General features: G+C 35.9%; 1 protein-coding gene across 1 annotated transcript; it reads left to right on the forward strand.

The window, feature by feature from the left end:
- LOC135223700 (WAP four-disulfide core domain protein 2-like) lies at positions 1-11,290 on the forward strand. Its single transcript, XM_064262421.1, has 5 exons — positions 1-99; positions 3,072-3,134; positions 4,011-4,142; positions 4,637-4,777; positions 10,668-11,290. Exons 3-5 carry the CDS (start codon positions 4,028-4,030, stop codon positions 10,826-10,828), a joined length of 417 nt encoding a protein of 138 aa, XP_064118491.1. The 5' UTR covers positions 1-99; positions 3,072-3,134; positions 4,011-4,027; the 3' UTR covers positions 10,829-11,290.
- Positions 11,291-13,722: the final 2,432 nt, after the last annotated feature.

Below are 13,722 nucleotides of genomic sequence, written 5' to 3' on the forward strand. Positions count from 1 at the left end.
TCCGGATAGCGTCAGTTTTATTTTCACCTGGATTTAACTCAGGCGAACCCAGTGTAGAGAAGCTTTGCTTCGTGGTGTCTCCGTGGATTAGTAAGCTAGGTATATTTCTAAACAACCTGAAACATTTAGTCAACGCATTGCAAGTTCTTGCTTGTGATATCTGATTATTGAATGCTTGTACACAAATTGATTTCATCAGAAGCTTCATTCCTTCCTGCAGTTGCCTTTCAGGTTTTCAAACGCCCATACTTGGGTCACTGCGTGGTGTTTATATATATATATATATATATATATATATATATATATATATATATATATATATATATATATATATGTATATATATATAGATATATATATATATTATTATATATATATACATTAACATATATATAACATATACATAAATATGGCATTATGACCTTCGAATTTTAATGAATAACCACATAATGAAGCGTTACCCGTAAAGTCTTATGAAATAATTGTACCGATGGAATTCCTTTTGTATATGTGATTTTATAATACTCTAGCTTCGGTGTTCTGTAGTAATGATAACGTTGAGCTTTTCAAAGTTGCGTCAATATACACGCACGTAGACTCGTGTGTGTGTGCGTGTGTGTCGGTGTTTGTGGGTGTGGTGTTGTGTGTGTATGTGTATACTATATATATATATATATATAGAATATAATTTATATTATAATATATTATATACAATAATATATATGTATGTAGTATGTATGTATGTATTGTATAATATATAATATATATATATAACGATATATATATATATTTATATATATATATATATATCTATATTAATATATATAGATATATATATTATAATTATATATATATATAGGATATATACACGTGTGTGTATAGTGCACTTATTCAAAAGATTGTGCAGTACGTGGCTGAAATTTTTCAAGATAAAAGATACAATCAATGTTTTAGAGAGAAAGAGAGAGAGAGAGATATGGGGGTGGGCGGGAGGGGTACGGAATGGAAAAAAAATGAAATTTAGAGGTCGGAAAAAATAAACATTCACTTTATCGCTATGTTCCCTTTATTTCTTTGAAGCCAGAGACCGAGAGCTGGCTGCAGATTTCTGTAATGGTTGAATTGAATTGAATATGGAATTTAGGCCAAAGGCAAAGCACTGGGACCTATGAGGCCACTCAGCGCTGAAATGGAAACTGACAGTAAAAGGGTTGATAGGTGTAACAGGAGGAAAACCTCAAAGCAGTTGCACTATAACGCAATTGTTAGGAGAGGGTGGACAAAGTAAGATGGAAGGAAAGAGAATATGAAAGGAGGTACAGCAGAAGGAACGAAAGGGGTTGCAGCTAGTGGTAGAGGGCACGCTGCAGAGAACAGTGCACCGCATGAGGTGCACTGACAGCACAATCCCCCCAACGGGGATTTCTATGATGGTGCACGAGTCTTGAAAGGCAGGAAGGTTGGGAGGTGAAGGAGGAAATCCAGTATGAGTGGAAGACTTATGAGGGATTCTGACCTTCAAAAGTGCACAACACTGGTATGTTGTTTGGGCAGTTTTTTTTTTTTTTTTTTTTTTTTTTTTTTATCTGGCTTGCTTCTTTAGTTGATGAAGTTTCTGGTGTGGTCATATTTAATGTTTGTCCAAACTTTTATATAACCATAATATATATACTTATATATATATATATATATATATATAGATATATATATATTTATATACATATATATATATAATATATATATATAATATATATATATCATATTACACACACACACACACACACACACACACACATATATATATTATATATATATATATATATATATATATATATATATATATATATATATATGTTAACTGCCATAGTGTGCTAGCAGGTTCGAAAGTGGATAGCCTTGAATTCAAGAAACCGCAAAGCAAGTGACAGAATTCCCGCAAGAACAAAAGGAATGAAAATTGATTTAAAAAGACGCGCGGCATGCCTTATAAATAAAGGAGACGGATTTTTTTCTTTAAACTATGAGCATGAAGGTGATCAACAACTATGCGAATGAATGCAAAACTAATGAAAATCTTTAAGTGCCATCTTTCGGTGGAAGTAAACTTCGCCTCTCTCTCTCTCTCTCTCTCTCTCTCCTCTCTCTCTCTCTCGTCTCTCCTCTCTCTCTCTCTCTCTCTTAATCTCTCTCTCTCTCTCTCTCTCTCATGAACTGACAAGTTAAAGGTAAATTTCCCGAGAAAAGAAAACACGTAACGTTTCATTCTTAAGCATAGCTATTTTTCTTAGCAATTACTCTGTTCCTAAATGATTGTTTGATTTTACTTTATAAACTAACATCACAGTTATTAAGGTCATCAACGCCACGTCCATAAATGTATATATGCCAAGCAGTGAAAACAACAGAAAGAGAGGCACTACATATGGTCTAAAATTCAATTGAAAATGAATATTTAAATACTAGAAAAGAGCAACCATACAGTACAACGGAGATTATTTCGGTTCTATTGTCCTTTCGTTGGTATTTACGTACAATATTTTATGGGAATTTTTGCGAACGTTTGACCGAAGGTTTGCCACTTGGCTGCCGACGAGTGATTGGCCTCCGAGAAAAATAGGAATGAAATATTTTGTAAAACGGACCTATTAATAGACGGGTGAAATGATCAGCCTTGGCGGAGTTTGACGGTCTCCCGTCGCTTGTTTCACACCAGTATATTCTACATCCTGGTGGTTTGCTACAGGTTCTTTCATTAATTAAGGATGTGTTTGTACGTCTTGAATAATGATGATGATCCTTCTGTAAGTATTTTTTCTTCCTGAGGTGTCTTCCAGTTTAAAATCGCTGCGAACAAGTGTCTTATTGTCGCGGTTGGATTATGATAGTTTTAGTCATGCGTCAGTAAGAAATCTTGCTCTTACAAAAAAAAAAAAAAAAAAAACGCACTTCTTTAGCTGCTGCTACTTTTTGCTGATTGACATAACCTTCCATCATTCATAAGCCAGGTCCTAACGCTTCTTTCGAGGTTGAGCCACACTTTTTTTTTTTATCCTTTACCTCCTTCTCTTTTTAGGTTACGTCGGTAATGAGTTAGATAAGGGCACAGGATACCCGCCCCACTGGCCTCTGCATAGAAGTAAGTTACTGTTGCGGGAGGTAACGAGTGGCAGTGAGGCTCAAGACTGTGAGTGAGTGAATATCTGATGCCTAAGTCTTGTGACTGATATCTAAATTAAGTTCCAAACAAAGTAACAATTTTGTAAGATAGGAATTACATTAGGAATTATGAAAAAACATTTGAAGGTTACCTGTTGAAAAATCATGCCCTTACTTATTTTTTATTTTCCCCGCGGAAGACATCCGACATCGATTTTAATTTCCTGAAATTTGTCTTCCATTTCACTTTCCTCCAAGTTGCTCATCTCAAGGTTTGTAAAACTTTATCCTCCTCTTTTCACCAAAGCAACTCCCGTTTTCCTTTTAGAGGAAGCCTTACCCAAGCACGTTGGCGCCTACATTCCAAGAAGTAATCAATTCTGGTGGGATAATTGATCACATCCTACTTGGTGGCAAGTTTGACAACTGAATGTTTAAATCAAACAAAAAGTTTGAAAACTTGGCGCCAAGTCTGACAACTAAATGTTTAAATAAAACACATTTTTTTTAAAACTTGGTGGCAAGTTTGACGACTAAATGTTTAAATATTTTTTTTTAAACTTAGTGGCAAGTTTGACGACTAAATGTTTAAATAACACAAAAAGTTTAAAAACTTGGTGGCAAGTTTGACGGCTAAATGTTTAAATAATTTTTTAAAAACTTAGTGGCAAGTTTGACGACTAAATGTTTAAATCAAACAATTTTTTTTTTTTTTTTTTAACTTGGTGGCAACTTTGACGACAAAGTGCCAAAGCAAAAAGTTGGGAAACCGCTTCATTTAGTACAAAATTTTCATTCACTATAGAACCAATTCAAATATTTCACCAACAACTGACATATCTAAAATGGATTTCAGGTAACGAAAAAACAGACATGGGGTCAAAGCGACAAGGATTCGTTTTTAGGTCGGTAGCAGTTTTCGGCATATCGTGTCTTTTATTCATCACTTCGCTGGTATCGTGTCGCCCTCAGACCCAGGACTTGTTTTGTAAGTATTTGGGAGGTCTTAGAATACAGAAACACACACACACACACACACACAATATATATATATATATATATATATATATATATATATATATATATATAATATCCATACCTATCTACATAAAATTTTTAACACAAGTATGTTTGACTAATAATAGATATTTCTTTCAATAGCTCAGTTGTGCCTTTCACTTTAAAACTTTACCTCATATATATATATATATATATATAATATATATATATATATATATATATATGTGTGTGTGTGTGTGTGTGTGTGTATATTATTATGTATGTATTAATTATATACTATAATATATATATATATCTATATATATATATATATATATAGAGAGAGAGAGAGAGAGAGAGAGAGAGAGAGAGAGAGAGAGAGAGAGAGAGAGTTCAGGATTACGTTACTCGAGCTACGGGAGCATTTTCTTTTAAACTTGAAGTGGTTGCGGATGATGATTTATATCTTCTCTTTTCCCCCAGACAAGCCAGGGAAATGCCCCAACACAACGGGAATCATAGGCCTATGTATGAGGAGTGAGTACAACTGCAACTCGGATGACGAATGCTTAGGGCACCAAAAATGCTGCCCTTACGGGTGTCTGAGGGAGTGCTCAATGCCGGGTGAGTCAAGTTTTATAACTGCGACTTTTGTAGAACATAGAGATGAAAATACCAGTTTCAGGTGTCCTGAACCTTTCCTCAAACCTGCCGTGCAAGTTTATGCTCTCTCTCACCCTCCTGATAGTCTCAGGACCGGGTAAATGTGGGACAGTTGAGCTAAATGTTGCCTCTCGCTTCTAGAGGGGAAAAAAAAAAATCTCTAGTTGATATTGTAACAAGCTTTATCGTTGCGCTAGAGATCAGCTTGGCCAAAATTCATAAAACGTTACAAATTTAGTTGGCCAGTTAAGGCTTAGCCGGCTGCTAAATCCTTAGTAACTCTACGTAGAAGCCCACTAAATTTGTATTCATAAAACCTTGTTAACAACCTTGCCCAATAGTTGCCGGCTAGTTAGCAATTTCCTGACTTTAGTGGTACCTATTATTCCTTCCATACGATACGCTGGGGATCGAGACCTTGAACGAGGTAGGGGATTTGTTTGCAGTTGTTGTTTGTAATACGTATCTATAGTAATGAGTAAAAACGCCAAAGAAAATCCAATTATTCCCAAGAAGAGTCTTTTCTTAGTTGATAAATACGAAAAGTTTAAGGATGTCATCTACGCTGAGCACGAAGACGTTAATAATAATAATAATAATAATAATAATAATAATAATAATAATAATAATAATAATAATAATAATAATAAAGGCATGGGATTCAGCGAATCCCAATACTGCCTTACTGGAAGCCAAGAAAAGTAAGAAGTTGGCAGGAGGCGGCAAACCTGATGAACCCAATGCTGCTCACCAAAGATCCTCGGAGGAGGAGGAGGAGGAGGAGGAGGAGGAGGAGGAGGAGGAGGAGGAGGAGGAGGAGGAGGAGGAGGAGGAGAGGAGGAGGAGGAGGAGGAGCACCCCATGCAGGTTTGACAGGTATGACGGGAGGAATAGAATTGGCTGCTGGGGAATCAGTCCACAAAGATGTAGAAGAGTCTATCCTACATGATTATGATGGTGAGCAAATTAGATATCCATGATGCACTGTGCACTTTATAATGAAAAGGTTACCCTTTTTTCTTCATTGCGGTTTTGTTACAGAATATTGAGGGATTATATGTAGTGAACAGGGATACCTGGTTCAGCCATAATTGTAAGTAGTATATATCAAATGATACCATATATAAAACCAATGAACTTTTTATTAGATTCAAACGTTAAAGTAAATTGATATTGTGGTGAATTTTTACAACAGTTCCAACTCCGTTTTTCTTAAGTAGTTATGTATTTTCTTGTGCGCTTTAATTTTTTTCCCTTATGTATTAATATCATAAACATTCAGAACACATTAAAACACAAATACATAATTATTATTAAGAAAAACTGAGTTGGAACTGTTGTAAAAATAAGCTTCCGGAGTTATTCATTTGTTCATTGTTTAGTAGTATTATGTACAGCCCTTTACAGTTATGATCCCTTCTCTGGCGGGCCCTTGTACGTTTTCTAAATAAGTTGCTTCTTATATATTTCATAATAATTGTCTTTTAGTGTTTTTTCATCAGTATCGTAGCTCTGAAAAATAGGAGAGTCGGGTTCTTTTTTAAATTTGCTGTCTTCTTGTATGAACTTCACTTCAGGCGGTATTTTGTTGCATAGTCTTGGTGTTCAATGCTCAAATGCTCTCTCTCACATGACCTACAATTTGTTCTAGGTTCAACTAGCCTAAATGCTTCACTTGCATATGTGATCATAATATTCATTTCAGGGCTAAAGAAACTTATTCAGTTTCTTAAATATGTGGGTTCCCGATATTTTAGTGTTTTAGACTGTATGAAGTATTTTGTATTCTATTCTTGCTATTACTGGGAGCCAATGTAGCTCGATGAGTGCCGGGGTTATTCTGACACGGTAACGTAATCCTCTTAATAACCTGGCGGCTCTATTCTGTACTCCTTGCAATTTTCTCTGTAGGTAGTTAGGAAGACGTACCATACTACGGTCACCGTATAGTATATAACGTTGCAGTTGTCAATCCTCGAAAGTATTTGGTTACAAATTACTGTTTTCAAAGTATCTTCGTTTAAATATTTTCTGATAAATGCAATATTTCTAATTTGATAGTTTCAGTTTTTTACAATATGCAATATATGATTTTCATCGATATTTTATTGTCAATTGATACTCCTAAGTTTCTCACGGCCGCTACAGTGTTTACGGATGACGAGCCAATAGTTTTTCTTTTGAAGTGTTCATATTTTCATAGTGCACTATCAGATCCAAATGGCACACACTCAGTTTTATCTTCATTGAGTTTTAATTTCTTCGGCGACATCCATTTTTATATCTTTCATTATTGCATCAATTTTACTAATGGCATCTTCTACCATTTTAAGAGGAAAATAGAACCGAGTATCATCAGCATACACTTTATTACTAACTTTGTGCTTGTCTAGGATTCTAGATAATTCAGTTGTGTAAATGCCAACTAGCAGTGGATCCATGACGCTGACTTGAGGCGCTCGTCTAGTTAGGCCTTTCATTTCTGATTTCACATTTCTTATAACCACTGTAACCTTCCTGTTTTCTGAGTAGCTTTTGTACCATTTGAGTACATCATCTTCAATGGCTGCTGCTCTCAGGTCTTTAAGCAGCAGATATGGTCAACTGTGTCAAATGCTGCACTTAGGTCGAGCATAACCAGAATACCACATTTTCCACTTGCCATAATTTTTATCATATTTCACGTGCTTCCATGTTTGTTCGTGAACTACCGTTTCTGTAAGTTTTGAGAAGTATGATAGGTTCGATATTGGCCTATGGAAGCTATGATTTTCTTTATCACCTTTTCCTTTTTAATCCAGCTTTACACAAGCAAGCTTTTCACTGTTTTGGAAGGTGCTAAACTCATTTGGACAATGTCAAAATATAGCTCCCACAACTGATTAAAGTTTTTTGCCCCTTTCAAGTCGCTTATGAGAAACGGGTAATTTCCACAGTAGGTGTTTTATGCTTTTCTCGCGGTTTTTTGTTTTTTCGAAGTCATTTATGTTCAGTTCTTCAAACTTACTGAATTTGCTGCTACTCATTATGATCACGGGGAGATCAGAATGGAACTCTATTCTAAACTATAATAGATTTTTTCAGTTTTTTCTTCAAAGTAGTTCACAAATTTATCAGCCAGGTTCTTGAGGTCACTATTTACATCAGGTAGAACTTTTTCTTTCTTGAGTCCTAATATTCCAGCTAAATTATAGTGGATTTTTCATAATTTCTCTCTTCACTAAATATTCAATTGTAATATATTTTCTTGGTTTTCATAATCAAGTCGTTGTACTGATTTCTGGCTGCTTTATACAGTGACCAATTTTAATTTCTTCTTAATTTTTTTCTTTTCAGTAGATCTTCCATTTTTATATTCTTTTTCTTAGCTTCAAATAATTCACTGTTAAACCATTTGGTATTTTCTTTAACTATTATTTGCCTTGTCACTTCTGGACATTTATCGTTGTAGTTTGATGCTAATATACTTTTGCTGTAGTTTGTAAAATAACTTACTCATGCCTGGTCACCTGTCAAATTACACTTGCACTCCTGGCTTGTTTCTCTTATTCTCTTTATGCTCTCAACAAGAAATTTATCTGCTTTAATGTTGGTTTTGTTTCTGTTAGTAATAGTTTATGTATTGGCGATATCACGCATCCAGGCTCAATTTGTCACTCACAATGTCATTGTTTTTGTTTGTGTGTATGGTGATTTTACGTTGCATGGAACCAGTGGTTATTCATTAGCAACGGGACCAACGGCTTTAAGTGACTTCGAACCTCGTCGAGAGTGGACTTCTATCACCAGAAATACACATATCTGACCCCTCAATGGAATGCCCGAGAATTGAACTCGCGGCCACAGAGGTGGCCGGCCAAGACAATACCGATCACGCCACTGAGGCGCTTTTTGTTTAGCATTAATAAGTCGATGGTATGGTCCAATCACGGTCCAGACAGACAGATCTGGACCGTGGGTCCAATAATGATGTCGGTTTCCTCGCAACATTTACAAGATCGTGGCTTTCAAGTAACTATAAATTCTTTAACATAATTGTCATCATTATTTTCTAAACGCAGGTTTAAGTCACCACAAATCACTATAATTTTTGTTATCAGATAACAAGTTTAGGAAGTCACTGTTTTGATCTAGGAATGCTCTCTTGCTTGTGCTTGGTGGTTTGTAAACTGTTATCATTTGTATGTTTATTTATATGTGTAATTTTAGTGTTGATATATTAAAATGCATTGAACACATTTTGGTTCATTATGGATACTTTGTACAATTTTTTTTAACAAAGATTCCCACTCCACCACCTTTTTTGTTTTATCTCAATACATGGTAAAACTTGTGAGTCCCTGGCGTCATTTCGTTTATTTTTAGCCAAGTCTCCGTTAGCATACATATATATCTAGATCGTGATCATTTATAAGATTCTATTAATGTTGGTCTTATTTCCTACGAATTGAATGTTTATTAAATTATCAGACCATCAACTCGTAGCTTCATAGACTGACAATGAACATAGAATATTTGAAATCTTAAAACCCAGTTCATAATAAAAGTCAGCTTTAACGGATATAAATAACTAATATATAAAATGTTTCTGACGTGGTTACGCAATCCATATTGTGACACTCAACAGAAATACCTTTTGGAAGCCTCCAAACCCCCGGAGGTTCATGAACCTCAGATTAAGAACCCCTGAATGTGGAATTTTGCCCTTTCCTGAAACAATTAACCTGCATCTGTTAGTCTTCATTTGACAAATAAATCCAACGGCACATTTGTTAATGTTAAAATTGTCAAACGAAATTTCTGTACATTAAGATTTATAATAGATTTTTGTAACTTTCACGTAACGTTGGGTTTCATGTTGATCCAATTTTCGATTTATGGCTCCCAGTATTTTTCTTTTTATCTGGAAGCTCATGGCGGCCTACAATAAATCTAGTCCCGCCGGACAAGTGGCCTTTTCCTAGGTAATTAAAGTATAAATGGTTTGCATAATATAAGGAATGTTTATTTTAATTTTGCGTAATATAAGGAATGTTTATTTAAATAAATTAAAAAAACAACTGATTGATGCAATCTTTTTTTCATTCTCTGAACAAATCATTCAATAATTCTCTCATACTTTGAATAACCTGGTCACGGCATCATCAATGAACGTTAAGAGAACGTCTAAAGTTACAAATATCACCAGCACCAAAATGCAAAACCCGTTATGTCAGAATCTATTTCCCAACTCCATTTGTTTTTAATTAACAGTAATTGAAAGCTGTTGCGTGGTCTTCACTGAAGTTGCTGTAAACAATGTGAAGCTTACTAAGCATAATTACCATGATGTTAACTCGGCGAGTCTCATCAGCCAATATACTGCTGCCAGTAAATACAGTCATATACAAGTACGTATATGAGGGCGCCCTAAATGTCCTCCTCCTCACTCCCCCTCCTCTCTCTCTCTCTCTCTCTCTCTCTCTCTCTCTCTCTCTCTCTCTCTCTCTCTCTCTCGATGCATGAATATAGCTGGTCTACTTTTAGTTATGTTTTGCTTGCTAATGATGTCTTCTCCATTTGTATTACATTAGTATAAATAATCATAAGCGTGTTCAATTTCCTAAAGGCTATAGCCCGCAAAACCAAGCATTTTATGTCTTGTGTCGGAAGAACATTGCTAGTGATCGATAAACGTAATAATAATAATAACAGTAATAAGGTATTTAGCGCAATATAATCATATCATAAAATTTTATCTGTGTCCTATCTCGTGAAAGCTCTTGAAACAAGTTCATGGCTAATTTTACTTTGTACCAAGAGAGTATCTGCAAATTGTACCTACTCATAGCATCTTGTTTTTATGTTGCAGGAGACAAAATAGTGTACTGCCCCGACTGGTGCAGTAACAAAGAGGACTACATGTGTGGGGACGATGGAAAGACGTACCTCAACCCTTGCCATCTTCAGTATGCCGTTTGCACAGAAAATCCTGCGCTGACTAAGGCCTATTCCGGAGCCTGCAGAGGTTGACTTTCTTCTTCTGCTAAAGCTCTTCGTTAACTTCTGTTATCTCTGTTGCTTACACACACACACACACACACACATCACGTGAATAACTTGATCACGAAACATGAGACGTGATGCTATTGTATAAATAAAAGTAATCCCACGGAGGAAAGTGAAAAACGAGAACTGCCTGAGATCTTTAGGCCTTAACGACCCTTTACTAAAGTCTTGCCTTTAGTAATGGGTCGTTACGACCGAAATATCTTATTTTCACTTTCCTCCGTGGCATCACCTTTATTTATATAACTACGCGTGTAAATAAGCGTATGGGTGGCCACCTATTTAAATGCTGATAGAGTATATTTTGATATTAAATCCTATTGACGTTCTTGTGTATTGTTACAGTAATTGCAATAAACATTGGTGAGAAGTCTTATGCTTACTATATTGTCTATTGTAAAAATAAATAAAAAGAATTGAAAGTATTTCAAGATTTCTGTTAATGCTGCTGACCTGATGTTATGAGGAATATGAAACAAGAGGATTTCCAATCGGCACTTAAATGGAGGATAAAATTTCTCATAAAGCATCGCAGAGAGAGAGAGAGAGAGAGGAGAGAGAGAGAGAGAGAGAGAGAGAGAGAGAGAGAGAGAGAGATTTTGACTATGATGGTAATCATTAAAAATATTACAAAGTCGTTAAGATAGAAACTAGACAAAACAACCTACCTTTCGCAGTGATATTTCATACTGTATAGCCATTGTATATTTTCGTGTCAGGTCAGCTGGGGGTAAAGGTCGAAAATTTAAAACTTACAGGGTACTGAAGTGACAAAAAGGGCGAGAATAACTAGTACCCCCTCCACCCCCCAATCACCTGGAGAGAGAGAGAGAGAGAGAAGAGAGAGAGAGGAGAGAGAGAGAGAGAGAGAGAGAGAGATAATTCATTAAAACAGAAGTAGATCTAGTTAGGAATTGTAAAGTTATCCCAAGTGACCCCGTGGCCCCCAACATATGCTCCTTTGTATGGATTTGAAGATGAAAAGAGAAAGAAAAACGAAAACGAATGGGGGTAAAGAAAATCAAGAGGTATAAATTGTTAGGGAGAGATAATGATAAGAAGACAGAGTTCAGGAGAAGAGTGCTGGGGAGAGGTTGGTCTGGCCATAGAAGATGTGGGAGAATGGTGGAGGCATAATGCATTCAGTGAGTTACGATGAAATCAAATGGAAAGGGATATTATGGGGAAACATTCTGGAATAGTTATGGAGGAAAAGGCGAGCTGGTGGTTGGGGGGAGGAGGAGGGGGGAAGGAGGTGGGGAAGTAGTGAAGGGTAAAAGGGAGGCAAAGAAGAGATTTGAAGAGTCACAGCTGTAGGAGGACAGAGAAAGAAACAAAGAAGTAAAAAGGGTGGTGGCTCAAGCTAAGGAAAGGGCATATGAAGAGGTTTATAATGAACTGGAAACTAAGGAAGGGTTGAGTAAGATGCTCAAACTATCAAAAGAACGAAAGGCATCACCCATATTAAGCAAATGAAAGATAGAAATGTTACGGTCATAAAAAAGGAAGAAGACATCCTGAAAGGATAGAAAGAGTATTTCGAGCAACTCCTGAATGAAAAAAAAAAAAAAAACCCAAAAAAAAAATGAGACTTGTAAGAGAGGATGGACAAGTAAACATGGGAATGATAATGGGGATCTCTAGGGATGAAGTAATACTAGCCTTAAAAAGAATGAGGAATGGAAAGGCAACAGGACCTGACTTAATCCCAGTCGAAGTTTGGAAAGCCTTAGGAGAGGAAGGGTAAACATCTTGTATGATCTTACGGTGAAAATATTTGAACAGGAAAAGATACCAGAAGAATGGCGGGAAAGCATATTGATAGCTATATTTAAAGGTAAAGGTGATGTCTAGGACTGCAGTTATTATATAGAGGTACCGAACTATAGTCTCACACGTTGAAGATTTTGGAAAAATAATAGATGGCAGTCTGAGAGAGGAAGTGAGAATAGGGAAGGAACAGTTAGGTGGAATATTTTGCAAAAGGCAGCTCATGGAGAAATTCAGAGAAAAACAACGAGATCTACATCTGGTGTTCATACAACTTGAAAAGGCCTATGACAGTGTGCCAAGGCAAGAAATATGGAGATGTTTGAGGGAGAAGGAAAAGTATGTCAGAATTATTCAGATGTACAGGAATGTGTATATTAGAGTGAGAAGCAGTACTGCCAAACCTGGGGGAATTCCCGCAGATCTGGGGAAACTAGGGATCGTCTTGGGGAATGGGGGAATTTGGCAAAAATTGTTGATAATCTGGGGGAATTAAGCAATAAGATGAATATATCGCTTAAATTACGTTATTTTTAAGAGATAACCTACAGTTTTGAAATGGATGTTAAATAATCTAAATATAAAATTCTCAACGAAGAATGGTACATACTATTTAGGAAATGAATGCAGTCGAAACGAGTATCGAACGCGTCCAACCTGTGATTCTATCGTGTTTACCACATTCCACAGCGTGTGTAGAGCGCATATTTTCACAAGTTAACAACATTAAAACTAGATAAACTAATTCATTAAAAGCACAAACAGTAGATGATAGAATTTTGGCCTAACAATCAATCACGAAAAACAATTCAGTCTGTACTAATTGAGAACCAAGCAAGGCATTAATTAGTGATGTAGAAAGGGGAATAACAAGTGCCAAGTACATTAAACGTATGAAAGAAAATAATATAACAATGAATTTAGAGGCAGAAGAAGAGCAGGAATAGCACTTGGATTAACCATTGATATGTAGGCCTAAACGATTAAAACATACTTCATTTAACTAAATGTTAGTTTTATTACAATCTGAGGGATCTCAGTTGAATCTGGGGGAATTTTCACTGAGGTCCTGGGAAAAACTGAAAAAT

Source organism: Macrobrachium nipponense, chromosome 10, assembly GCF_015104395.2.
Source record: "Macrobrachium nipponense isolate FS-2020 chromosome 10, ASM1510439v2, whole genome shotgun sequence".
Lineage (NCBI taxonomy): Eukaryota > Metazoa > Arthropoda > Malacostraca > Decapoda > Palaemonidae > Macrobrachium > Macrobrachium nipponense.

Coding starts and splice junctions, on each gene's coding strand:
- LOC135223700 (XM_064262421.1), top strand. CDS start 4,028: ATGGGGTCAAAGCGACAAGGATTCGTTTTTAGGTCGGTAGCAGTTTTC. Junction 4,143..4,636: donor TCAGACCCAGGACTTGTTTT/GTAAGTATTTGG, acceptor CTTTTCCCCCAG/ACAAGCCAGGGAAATGCCCC. Junction 4,778..10,667: donor GAGGGAGTGCTCAATGCCGG/GTGAGTCAAGTT, acceptor TTTATGTTGCAG/GAGACAAAATAGTGTACTGC.